The 13,058-nt window shown below is 46.3% G+C and overlaps 1 protein-coding gene across 10 annotated transcripts in view; it reads left to right on the top strand.

The window, feature by feature from the left end:
• Nucleotides 1-10,852, top strand: part of AKAP13 (A-kinase anchoring protein 13) — a 208,236-nt gene extending 197,384 nt beyond the window's left edge. For 8 of the 10 annotated variants that reach the window (XM_056500307.1, XM_056500308.1, XM_056500304.1 and 5 more), the window contains 6 exons: nucleotides 301-371; nucleotides 882-926; nucleotides 2,080-2,130; nucleotides 2,342-2,791; nucleotides 4,495-4,807; nucleotides 5,615-10,852. In XM_056500307.1, the coding sequence (XP_056356282.1) occupies nucleotides 301-371; nucleotides 882-926; nucleotides 2,080-2,130; nucleotides 2,342-2,791; nucleotides 4,495-4,807; nucleotides 5,615-5,664 (980 nt within the window). In that variant the 3' untranslated portion in view covers nucleotides 5,665-10,852. The remainder of the gene's footprint in view (nucleotides 1-300; nucleotides 372-881; nucleotides 927-2,079; nucleotides 2,131-2,341; nucleotides 2,792-4,494; nucleotides 4,808-5,614) is intronic. The other 2 variants (XM_056500309.1, XM_056500306.1) reach the window with 1 other exon arrangement.
• Nucleotides 10,853-13,058: the final 2,206 nt, after the last annotated feature.

Genomic DNA, 13,058 nt, shown 5'->3' with positions numbered 1-13,058 from the left:
GTAGTAGACAGCAGTGCAGGGGCTAGACAGAGCACCAGTTAATAGCAGTGTGCTGAATTTATCAGCACATTCTCTGAAACCAAAGTCAACCCTAATCTAAATTCACATCCACTTTTTCTGGTAGTGCTGACGTGTTCCGTATATTTCGGGCTCAAATTCATTTAGTTAAAATGTCAAGAGCTCTGTGTCCGCTTTTGTGGAACATGTGAGTTTCCTGTATTAAATTTCTCAGACTTTAGCAAGTTCATCTCTGCCTTAAAATGTTGAATAATCCATGTCAATGCTGGCTTCTTCCTTAAGGTGGAGCGAAAGATGAAGGTGATGATTCTCAGGACCTTCGGAGAACAGAGTCAGACAGCATTTTAAAGAAGGTACAGCTTGGTTTGTGTGTCTGCCACCACTGAGTTCAGATTCCAGGAGTGACAGCTCTAGCCTTGAAAAATGCCTGAACATTTCTTGATAATTAGGTACATCGTAATAAGTTAAAAATAAAATAAAATAAAAAATAAAATATGCACCCAAAAGCACTGGCTTGAAAGCCACTGCAAATCAGTTGTACTCCTTAGTGGCACAGGTTTAGCTACCATCTGTCTGCAGGTCAGCCAAAGCATGTGTTTAATTTTGCATTGTTACTGAAATGATAAGGTCAGCTACAGCCTTGCACCTTTTCTTTCTGGGGATCAATCCATCACATAACTGCAAAATAATACCTAATTAACATTTTATTCTATATGATTCTAAGTGGTCTAAAAACATGCATAAATTCTCCCAAAATGGAAGGTGGAGGGGAGTGTTTAATGGATGTGTCATTAGTTCAGCTTCAGAAGACATTTGCTATGATTTTTCATTGTCCTCATACTACATTTGTGATCTTGTCATAGGGTGGAAATGCTAATTTGATGTTCATGCTGAAAAGGAATAACGAGGTAAGAATTGATTCTGTTGCTCAGCTGTTCCCTTCATTTAAGTGGCTAGAGAATTTGTCTCAATAGGTGATAATGTAGAAGAAAACACATTCAATTTGCTGAAGCACATCTAGACTTTTAAATACATTAAGCTGAACCCACTGTGTCATTTATTTGTTTAACCTTGGATGTTTAGACAGGGAATTCACTGATTGTCATCTGCTTGCCAGCAAGATGATATGTGCTGATTATAAGCAGCAAGGGTTAATTACCACCAGGATGCACAGGGCTGTATTTATTGTGCATCTGCAGACAGAGAGAGTTTAATTTTATGTTGCAGGTGCAGTGAATTGGGGCAATTAGATTTCTATTCTCCCTTTGATACACATTCATAACTCCTAATTAGCATTAATGACAAAATGAGAAGCAGTTCTCTTAATACTGGCTATCACTGCACTACTGAAAATACTGAAGTGCTCTTTTTCCTTCTTGAAATTAATTGTAGGATATGAGAGTTTCTGAGAAATTTTTAGCTGGGCTAAATTTAGGGATAGGGCAACACTCCAAAGTAGCTTGCTCTGTATTGATGCATGAGGCGTTTGCACTTCTGTATTTTCAGAAAGCCTCTAAGAACACACCTGCTGCACTTGTGTGCCTGCTGTAATGCAGCTTTTCTGTCTGGTGTCTGTGGGTCTTGTATGGGTCACCTGAGGGAGAAGGGTACAAATAGTCCACATCTATTAAAAGATTGCTTATTTTTTTTTGCCCTTTGAAGTTTTTTTTCCTGAAATTTTTAAGTGAACTTCTGGGTTTCATCTAAATTACTGAGCTTGTTCTTGAACAAGCTGATGCTGTGGGAAATGGTTTGAAGAGACAACCCAGGACTTCCCACGAGCTCTGTGTCAGGAGGTGCAGATGTTCCTTCCCCTGCTGCAGTGACATCTAGGGAAGGGAGGAAGGTGATGCCAGGCACTTCTGGGAGATCTTCAAGGGGTGTATTGGTGTACTGAGAATTGATGCAGTCATTGCAAGGGAAGGGTGAGGAAAAGCAGGGTGCAGAGGGATGGCTGTGCAGCTTGTCAGACCCACTGGTGGGACACAGAGCAAGAGAGGATGCTGTCCATGTACCCAGCACCCAGTGAGACCTAACAGCAGCGCTTCTCTTTTCTTGCAGCAGGTCCTCCAAACCATTACCAGCCTCCATAAGCTGCTCAGTGCTTTGCAGGTAGGCTTAGCCCTTCATCCTGCTCCCACACACTGCTTGCCTGAGCTGCCAGTCGTGCTTTGCCCCTTGTTTCCCCTTCTCGTGTCACAGCCCTGCATGGCTGGACACCCCACGGCCGGCTTGCAGGGGTTCAGTACAGCACCCTGAGGTTTTCAGGGATGGCTCTCCCCCCGGAGAGGATGCTGCAGTGACCTCTGTGTGCCGTCCCCAGGGCGTGGTGCTGCAGCAGGACACCTACATCGAGGACCAGAAGCTGGCTCTGAGCGAGAGGGCTCCGAGCCGAAGCTTCTTCCGGCCGCCCTCGCTGCTGGAGCAGGAGAAGCAGCGCAGCCTGGAGAAGCAGCGCCAGGAGCTGGCCAACCTGAAGAAGCAGCAGACGCAGCACCAGGAGGAGAAGCGGAGGAGGGAGAAGGAGTGGGAAGCGCGGGAGAAGGAGCTGGCGGAGCAGGAGGCCGAGCTGGCGCAGCGCGAGGAGCAGGTGCAGCGGCTGCGGCAGGAGCTGGAGCGCGAGCGCGAGGAGCTGCAGGTGAAGAAGGCGGCGTACCAGCTGGACCTGGAGCGGCTGCGCGCCGCGCAGAAGCAGCTGGAGAGGGAGAAGGTGCAGCTGAAGCAGGACGTGGAGCGCTTCGCTCAAATGCGGCAGGAGCCTGACCACAACCAGGTAAATGCTGCCACGTGAGGCTCCCAGGGAAGCCGAGCCCTGCAGGGAGCTCCCAGCCAGCTCCTGGGTGAGCTGCGTGTCCCTCACGGGGCACACAGCTGGAGCCAGCCCAGCCCCAGACCTGTGGGGACTGCTATTTAAAACTGGCTTTTCCCTTGCTGCACTTTTTGCACCTCTGGAGCTGCTGAGGCACTGCCAGTATTGGTGCTTCAAGGTGTATTGGGGGTGCCTGGCTAGTGCTGGACAGCCTGAGCTCTGCCCACTTCCATGTCTGTGTACTGGGGGGTGGCAGGCTCCCAGGGAAGATGCCCCAGGCAGTCCCAGGGGGTGACACTGCCTGATGTTGGCTGCCACCTGAGGGCTGAGCTCCGGGGAGCCGTCAGGCAGAGAGGACATCCCTCAGAAAAACAGCCTGAGAGTTGTGGGTAACCTGCAGCCTCCAGCTAGCACAAAAACCACTTGTGGGGCTGATAACTGCAGGGCAAGGCCCTTCACATGCTGACATCCATCTCCAAAAGCATTCTCAGTCCCCAGCAAAGGGATGGCATTGCCCCTCTCCTGAAAAGACCAAGTACCTGCAGTCCAGTTGTGGCTTAGTGAGCAAAGGTCCCCAGCTCTGCTGGAAGAGGCATCTGGTGTCTGACTGCTCACAATCACAAATAAAAAGCCACACACAGATCCTGATCTGGGCATTTTTCAGCAAGCTAAGTTTTATTCCTTTACAACTGTGCAGCAGTCTGACTGAGGAGAGCCAGCACCATTGGCAAAACATGGACTGAATTTAATCCTTAAGCCTGTTGATCATTTGTTTGTTTGTAACTCACTAATTCTGACTGTAATTTGCTTAGAGCTGCAGCAGAGTTAGTTTATAAATGTTGGATTGCAGAATGGAATTATTTTGGATGCCTGAACTGCCTAATTGTGGAGCTGAGAAGTGAGCTCTGAAAAGGTAGTAACTAAAGGAGGTCCTGCTCCTTCCCACCTGGCTCCTGATCAAGCCAGAAGTTTTTCCAAGCATCCAGTGAAGCTGTTCCAGCTCCAAGCACTTGTAGACAAGGGGTATGGATGCTGTGGGAGAGGCTGAGAGGTAAAATGCCTGCAAGGCCTAAGAGATTTAGGAGAAGGAAGCACCTTCTCGAGGCAGGTATCTGACTGACATTGCAGAGCTATTAATAGAGGGCTCAGTCAAGCTTTGTTGGGCTTGTTTTGATCTTCCCTTTGAATGTGCAAGCTCAATTACATCCTGAGACAGCCGTTAGGGGAAAAAAAAAATAAGGAAAAATGCTTTTGCTTTCATCTTTTGCTTGGGAAGGCTTCCTTTGACACATGGTGCTCCTGTGCCGTGTGCTGGCGTTCCCTTCCCAGAGAGGCACGCTCTCCTTGGCCTCCTGCCACCATCTGTGTGTGCAAACGATGCAGGGTGAGTCTTGCTATTGAGATCTTAGAGAATATTTGCCCTTGGCTTGTTGATACATAGCAGAGTACATGTAGGAGCAAAAGATAGTGGAGTGTGTCTTTGTATGCCTCTTTTTTCATCTTGAACAGAGAGGGCTTTTCTCTCTTTACTTTGCCTGGATGGGGACAACGTTTTACCTGGTGAATGGGCTGGATTCACAAGAACAACCTCTGTGAGTGGTCTGGGACATGCCTTTTCTATCCATGTTCTCTGCTAGCCTCTTTCATGAAACACTTTTCCTTTCTAGGTTTCAAATCTACATGAGAAACTTGCAAGAGTCTCCTCCCAGTCCAGCATTGATGAATCCTCCATGCAGAAGAATCCTTCTCTTCCTAAACAAGGGCACTTTGATGCAGAACTATCTGTCTCCCCCAAAAGGAACAGTCTTTCAAGGACACACAAAGAGAAAAGCACTTTCCATTTGCTTAGCACAACAAACCAGACTAACAAGGCAGCTGAGGAGCAGACCCAGATGCCTACTCGCCTCTTCAGTTTAGCCAAACCAAAGGAGAAGAAGGAGAAGAAAAAAAAGGGCAGGGGACATCGCTCCCAACAGTCTGGTGAGTGTCAGAGGAGCTCACAGGTGTTTCTTCAGGGTTGGTAAGCTGGCTGTTTTCCTTCAGCCAGCAAACTCATGGAAGCCACAAAATCTGGCTTTAAATGAGGATGGTGACAAGGAATGGGGAAGAGCAGCTGTGCTGAGTGGACTTCCCAGCTTGAAGTAATTTGCATGGGCTTTTCTGCCTGTTCTGCAGCCCCTGGGGTTGTCAGAGGGATAAACATTGTTCTCATTGTTTCTTCTCTTCCCATCCCATCCTGAGCAGCCTCCATGGGCTCGATTTTTTGCTTCAAGGAGGAAAATGTTCTGCTTCAGTGTCAGTGCTTTCAGAAGGAGCTGCTGCTGGGATGCTGCTGGCTGTTGCAGCTCCTGAGGCATTGATGTCTGCTTTAGCTCTGTGGCAGTTTGGAAGTGATACCCACAAACCTTCTGGTGGCCTCTCCCTTCCCCTCAAGCTGTTTTGTCTCTTGATCTGAAACAAAAACATACAGGGTTTTTTTGTCTGGTAGTTGTGCATCCCCTTAGGACTCAGAGCTGCAGCTCAAACCTCTGACCCACATGAAATTTGATCACAATGGCCTCAAATGACCAGTTTCATTCATGCTAGCTCATTGATGTTTTCCAGCTTGTGCACAGGAAATCTCACCCATTACAAGGTGTAATTTCATGGTAGCTCATCAGGGAACTGAACATCTTTTAAGGGCCCAGAGGATTTGGCAGACAGGGGGGTTTCTGTCACAGCCCCCTCTGCCTGCTGTGTCCCAGTGTTCCCATAGTGATTCCCACATGATGTTTTTTGGTGCTACAGATTCTCACTCGTCAGAAGCACCTCCAGAGGGTGAGGAGATCTTCTGCTGAGCATGGACTGTTCCAGTGGTCACTGGTGGCACTGGCACCGTGGACATCTCCCTGCCTGTGACACAGCACGTGGCTGGTGCCGGCGCTGGACGAGCATCTGGAGGTTTTAAATAAAACGTGTTCTGAACTCTGCTAAGTGGTGGATAAGGGCCTCTCTCCTGTGGTTTTAGGTGAATTCTCCCTGCAGAGGCTGTGCCTGCACGGCACACAGGACCATCTCCCTGTGCAAACCTGGGGTCAGATGGATTGGGGTAGATGTTGTCTGTCTCTTCTTACTGCTAAAGGATGAGAGAACATAGCCTTAAGGGGTCTGTGCCTTCAAATTCCCCTTTTCTGGGGAAAAGAACCAAAACCAAGCATTTAGCAAAAGATTAGGACTCTACAAATGGTGCGTACACACTGGCATATATAGATATACTGTATATATACATATATGTATCTATGTATCCACTGGGATATGCTTACAGTCCCTGCAGCCAAGTCCACCCGTGGGGATAGATGATACCTGACAACTTTCAGGGAGTGTGTAGATATTAAATATCTTGCCCTTACTTCTCTGGCTGTAACACAGTGACCTGCACGCCCCTTTCGTGCTCATAGGATAGGGGCTGTTTGGTTTCAGAAGGGTACCTTACACCAGGAAACATTCAGAAGCAACAAGTCAGAGGATAAAAAATTTAAAATTATTCTGAACGATTTCCGTGGGCAGAGGAATCAAATGTCAAACTGTTTGTAGAGTCAAGCAGAACATTATGGGGTGTATTTAAAATGGCGCAGAAAAGAGAATTTTGGTGGGCTGGTAAGGCAATCCCAGGGAGCCAGATCAGGCTGTTTAAATGGAAACAACAGTAAACAACATTTTTTTTACACAATCTCATTGAGCTCCAGCTCATTCCCTCCCATCCCTGAAGTAAAGATTATGTTTTTGCTGGAATAGAGCTCTCAGTTGCATTTGACATCTCCATACAAGCCTAACGACTGAGTGGGGGGTGGCTAAAAATCTGCTTTTAGGGATCTTTGTTCTGTTCATTGTGTTTTTCTTAGCCTGCTTTTTGTGCTACCTTTGGGCTTCTGTTTCTCTGGATTTTCTCCCTTGCCCTGCTCGTTTCTGAGGCAGAGTGAGAGCAGCAGTGTCTGAGCAGGTCAGTGAGACATTGCAGGGCAGCAGGACAGGCTCCAAGGACATGGCTCCTATCCCTGTGGCTGTGCAATTCTGGGCACTTGGGAACCATTTCTGGGGAGAAGAAGGTTCTGATGGACAAAACCCCTGTGGGACAGGTCTGGAGTCCAGTGTGGCATGTCCCCATGGCTCTGGGGTGAGGTGTCCATGCAGAACAGGAAGGTCCAAGGGCAGCTCTTGCTGTGCCAGCTGTGGGGTGTCTGTAGAGTTGTGGAATACAGGGATGTGTCCACGGGGGGAGAAGAAATGCAACAAGACACACTTTTCTCAAAAATCACCTTTATTCCAAACCCTGTCAGGAGAATTACCCAAGTGGATTTGTAAATGGTTACCAGTTCAAAATAGGTCAAGGTTTTGCTCAAGAATTTGAAGCTGTCAGGTGCATTTCCTTTCCTACCAGTTTTTTTCTTTGAAATAACAAATAATTTCTCTTCTTGTACTATTGTTTGATTTCAGTTTGCTCTCAGGCTTGTCATGAGCTGGTGACCTGTAGCAGTTTTCAGAGTTAGTGCTGATAAGTATGGTGAGGTGGATGCTTGGGCTGGGCTGTCTTGGAGCAGGAACACTGCTTGCTTTGGAAGCTCTCTACACTATTAAAACTCAGAAGAAAAAGAAGAAAAAAAAAGAAAGGAAAAAGGGTTGAGATTTATTTTTGTTTTGTTTTTTTTTTAATATTATTTGGTGCTTGTTCTTAATTGCAAGCAGGGCTTGCAAAAATATTTATCTTTCATTTTATCTGAAAGAGTTTTTTAAAAAAGTTTACTTGGTTTTATTTTTTTATTTCTTTTTAATTTTGCTTTTGTTTGGGGAATCGTTTGAGGCTTTTTTTCTCTTTCCCCCCCCCTTTAATTTTTTTTGTTTGTTTATTTGTTTTGTTTTCTTACCAAAAGATTGGTAAACCAAATGTTCTCATTTCCCTGCTTCCTACAAACCATGGGGTTGGGCAGTGCTGCTTTGCAGCTCATTCCATACCCAAAGTCACACAATTTCAGCTGAGAGCTTTCTTCAAGGCAGAGCATCTTCAGCCAAAAAAAAATCTGGAAAAAAGACACAGTGGCTTCAGACAAGGCTCCTCTTCTCAATCAGTTTCCCTGTTTAAACATTTTGATAAGTTGTTTTGTCACTATGAGATTTTCAATTTATCCCACTGTCTTTTCCCCAGTCCCAGCACATGCTATATTCACAGCACAGCAATGTCCCATGGCTCTGAGAAGGGCACCAAAAGGCAGATGAGTGACCCAGGGCAGCAGGATTGAGTCTGCCTGGATTCACATCTGTCCTGATCTGTGCAAATCAAAAAGAGCATTCAGTGCCTGAAGTGCAAATACTATTGGCTAAGTGATCTCCCAAGGCCCCTGTGGTTCCTTGACAGAAACCACAGGTGTGAGTCAGAAATACACTGACCAGAAATCCTGTGTATCAAAGCTCTTTGTGTCTTAAATTCTGGTGGACAGACCTTTGTCCCTGGAGGATGTCTGTTACTTCATGATTCACTTTTTTGGAATGAAGCCTTTCCTCCCACGCTGCTTCCTCCTTCTTTCACCTTTAGGAAGGTAAGGGCTTGTTTTTATCTCTTTAGCCTTTTATTTTTCCCATCTCAGGTTTTCTTTGGAAAGGCTTGGCATAGGTTCCTAGAGTCAGATTCCTGCTCTGATCCCTGAAGGTTGTCTAGCGTTGTCTGCTAGATTATGGTCCCAGACTGACAGCACCAAAACTCTTCCTCTTCCTGGCCTTAAAATTGCATTTGCTCCAGTTCCATGCCTGGAATCCATCCTGCAGTTGATGAAAGCATGTTTTTTCTTCAGCCCAGCCTGTTCCCAGAGCCAGTCTCTTGATCCCATTTGGAGTTCCCAAACCACCCTATTTTGCATTGAGTTCCTGGAACTCAGAGTAGGTTCAAAAACATCTGTTTGAAGCCCATGTTGTTGGAGGAGAAGAGGATCCTGGGGGATCTTGGAGCTGTTTGTGCTGGTGTTTTATGGAGGGCAGAAATCAAATTTGATTTTCTTGGGCTTTTCTTGGCTTGGTCTTTGCCATGCCCAATAGGAGGGGTTTCAGTGTCCAGGGAAGGTGAGAGTGTGGGCTCAGACAAGTACAGAAGTGGCCAGTATTAGCTGGGGGTGCCAGAATACCCAGCAGCAGAGAGTAACTGTAGTGAAGGGTGGGAGACTCCATGAGGTTGTGTGGGCTTGGCCTTAGATGCTTTTAAATGAAGTGATCATCTCAACATGTAACTTGATGTCAGTTTGATGCCATAAAGCACTTTAAATGGAACTGGTCTTGCCCTTTCAATTACGGTTATTTGGAGACAATCAGTTTTGCAATTGCTTCCCCCTCTGTATCCCCAGCAAAATCAGAGCTTCAAGTAGGCGTGTTCCTGGTTTGGTTTGGCTTTTCCCTGAGAGGGGAGGAAGGGCCAAGCTTTTTGTATTATTTTTAGAGTGGGTGTGAATCTGACTACAGTCCCACTGCAGATAGGTTAAGTGGCAGGACAAGAAAGCTGGCTTCTCTTGGCTCAGGTACATCCTCCAGGAGAGCCCATGCCAGCTTCACCATCACCTTCCTCACAGCAGATGGGGAAGCAGCCCCACCAGTGGTTTTCCCTCCATCTCCTTTTCCTTGGAGAAACTCAGAGTGAAGGAGATGTGAGGCCCTTTCCATGCACCAAGGTATTTACTGTCCAGGCCACTGGGACACCTCTCAGGTGCCCTCCCCAGGACAGGAGCTATCGTCCCCACTAAGGGTGGATTCTTCCCTCTGGAGGTGTGACAGTGCTGGGCAGCACAGTAATTCCATCAGCTTGTGTGGATTTGCATCCAGAGAGTCTGATCACCTTTGCACCTTTTGTGAGTCACCAGGATATCTCACAGCTGTTGCTGAAACACCCAATTCCAGTCCTTCCACATGCCACCTAGTCAGAAGAGGTTCTTCAGGTGCCAAATCCCAAGGAAGCTGTCTAGGGTATCTATGGCATGGAGCAAGGGAGGACTGGGCAGGGGACACAGGAAAGTATCTGCTAAAATCCCACAAAACATTCCTTGTTAACCAGAACTCTGGAAATTATTCTGCCTGCTGGCCAGGTTTGGGAATTTATCATGATTTAGGGCACCCTTTAAAATAAAAAACCTCCCCTGCTGCTCATAACTCTTGCTTCATTTGTCAGAAGGGGCAGCAATCTACAATCCTTCATTGGTGATACAGCTAATTTTTAAATATAGGTGAACTGAACTGGCCAAATCTCCTACACCTTGTGCTCTTCAGTCGTGAGAAGTGTAGTGCCAGCTCCCTTCCCACCTGCCTTTCCAGGGCTCTGTGCCCTTTCCTTCCACATGCATTTCACTGACACTGATGCTTTGCCCAAATGTAATTCAGCTTCCATTGCTGGGGGGAGGGGGGAACAGGATAACATTCACTGCTTTGCATACAGCTATGAGCTTTGTATGTATTTAAGCTGTCTATAGGTATCCATCTTTTTCATGCTCTAAAGTAATCCTACTATTTTCTTTATCAATATTAAACACTGACTCAAAAAAAAAATAAAATAAAAATCTATGCCCGGTTCAGTTCGCCTATGGTTAAAGTTTAGCCTGGTGTTTATTTTGTACTAATATGGAATGCACTTGAGTAATTCCCAGAACATTGAGGTGTATTATAATAACCTGATATACCTCTGCTTTTGGTTTGTTGCTTATTAAAAAAAAAAAAAAAAAAAAAAAAAAAAAAAAAAAGGAAAAAAAAAGGCTTTGCATTTTCATGTTGAACCCATAAAGAAAAAAGTTGGGAAAAAAAGATTTTTAAAGAAGAGGGTAAAACCTAATTGCTGTATGTTAATTTGTAATTATGTAAAAAGTGAGCAGGTTATTGACTGTAAAATTCTTCAGTTTTTCTGTAAGTTGCCAGAAACCATTAGGTTTTGTAACAAGCTTTTATTTATCTTCCTTTTTAGTTATCAGTATCAACCTCTTGTAAAGTCATTCTTCCTCTAAATAAATTTGATTTTAAGTCTGAGTTTTCTGCCTGATTTTTTCCCACACCTTTGGTATTTTTGCTGATGACTTTTTTGCACCAAGGCTGAATGAAGAGCCCTAACCCCAACCTGTAATCAAATGTTTGTATTACCTTTATCAACTTAATTCCAGTTTGAACCCACTGGACTCTTTAACTTATTTTCCTCCTCTTACAAGATTTGCATTTTACTGAAGGACAGATGGCCATGTGATATTCCTTGGGTTTTTTCCCCCCTTCACACACAAGGCTTTTCATCCTTGTACAAGAAGGGGAATTGTCACAGCTGTTCTCTCTGCCTCTTCAGCCCTGTGATGAGAATAATGGGAGTCTGGGGACTGTATGTGCTGGCTGATGGCACAGAGTTCCTGTAAGGCCCTAACACAGCTCTGTGTGTTTCACAAGTCCTAGACACAGAGGGTTTTGGTTGCTTTGGCTTAGAGAACCAGAGATGCTGTATCTCATCACAAGATGGGGTTCTGTGATACTGTGTGCCTTAGCTGTTCCTGCAAGAAGAGACCCATGAGAAATGCTGTACCCCATCCAGGTGTCCCCTGAGGAGGCAATGTAAGGAAGAAAAGTCTTCCCTGAGGCACTGGAACAGGTTGTCCAAAGAAGCTGTGGGTGCCCCATCCCTAGAAGTGTTCAAGACCAAGGCTTGGAAGGGGCTATGAGCAACCTGGTCTAGTGGAAAATTCCTTGCCTGTGGCAGGGATGGTGGAAAAAGGATCTTTAAGGTCCCTTCCAACCCAAACTATTCTGTGATTCCATGATAAGGTACATGGTGTTCCAGTGCCTGCAGGCATCAGTCCAGCAGGAGAGGGTGCCAGAAGTACAGGGCCATGATGATGAGAAGTCAGAGAGGAACACATGGCTGGGGTTTCCTCACAAACATTTTCTGCTGCATCATAGAAGTGATCACTGCTAGGCCTGCACAGGATTCCAACATCCTCTCCCCAGGCAGGAAAAGCAGGAGCCCTGCACCCTTCATCCTGTGTATTGATTCTGAGGCAGAGGAATTGCTTCATTTCCATCTGTTACTCCAGTTATCTTCAGAGGTACAATTAGGAAGGAGAAAGGATTGCTTGAGGAGAATCAGATATGTATTCATAGAATCAGAATATCCTGTGTTGGAAGAGACCCACAAAGAGCATTGAGTCCAGCTCCTGACCTGGCACAAGAATCAAGTATTGATCAAAGCTTTGTGCTGTCAGCTGTTTGGGGGTTGTGCTGTTCCTCAGCAGGCGTCAGGGAATGCCAGCCCCCGTTAGGCAGCAGTGCACTCACTGCCTGGTGCTTTTCCCTCCTCCCAGCTGTGCTGCACGTGCTGTCCTGACAGCCTGAGCCATGTCAATGTACCTGAACCCACACCCTGTCACGCAGCACTTGCTCCAAGACAGGCACCCCCTGGGTGTGAGACAGGAGATGAAAGAGCTGTTTATCTCGCCGGCTGCTCAGTAGTCCTGGTTTTATTTGCATTCCCAGGCGTCCCAGCTCACCCATTTACTGAAGTTGAATAAAAGCCTTTGCCCCAAACTGTCGGCTCCTGGGTATGGCTTTTGAAAAGCACGTTTTCCTGTGGCCCCTCTTGGCTCAGTAACCTGGATGCCTGACAAAAGCACCCCTTGGGGCACCCCAGCCTTTGCACTGCTGCAGTAAAACAGCTGCTGGGAATGAGAGATGCTGCTCTGACACAAAAGGCATTGGTCACGGGAGATGGGACAGCACATTTACTGATGACAAACCACATGGAGAAAATCAAATCCTTTCTGAATCAATCTCCTGCCAGGAAAAGGCTGGGTTGCAGAGCAAACCAGGCACCCTGAACTTCTCTGGTCCTGCATCATGCACTCCAAACCCCCCATTTCCCTTGGCCAGGGGGAAGCCTGGGCAGGCAATACAAATTGCCTTTGGCAGAGGAGAAAGCAAAGGGCCCTGCTGCTCCATATATGAATTTGACTATCCTTAACCAGCTTTCCACAATTTCATATGCTCACAATTTCCATGCTCTGATCCATTATGGCACAGCTAAGACAATGAAATGGATGCTCTCTCCAGACCACAGGGGCCAATCAATTTAGATGGTACTAAAAAAGAGTGATGGGTTTCTGAGCATCTCACCCGGTCTTTCCTTGGCTCGCAAAGTTAGAGCAAAATATCTTTGTGTTTATGTTGGATGTGGCTGGATTTTCACTAGAACATTGACCTA

Source organism: Oenanthe melanoleuca, chromosome 10, assembly GCF_029582105.1.
Source record: "Oenanthe melanoleuca isolate GR-GAL-2019-014 chromosome 10, OMel1.0, whole genome shotgun sequence".
NCBI lineage: Eukaryota > Metazoa > Chordata > Aves > Passeriformes > Muscicapidae > Oenanthe > Oenanthe melanoleuca.
Note: the sequence above shows the minus strand (reverse complement) of the source record. Positions and strands in the feature narration are given on the sequence as shown.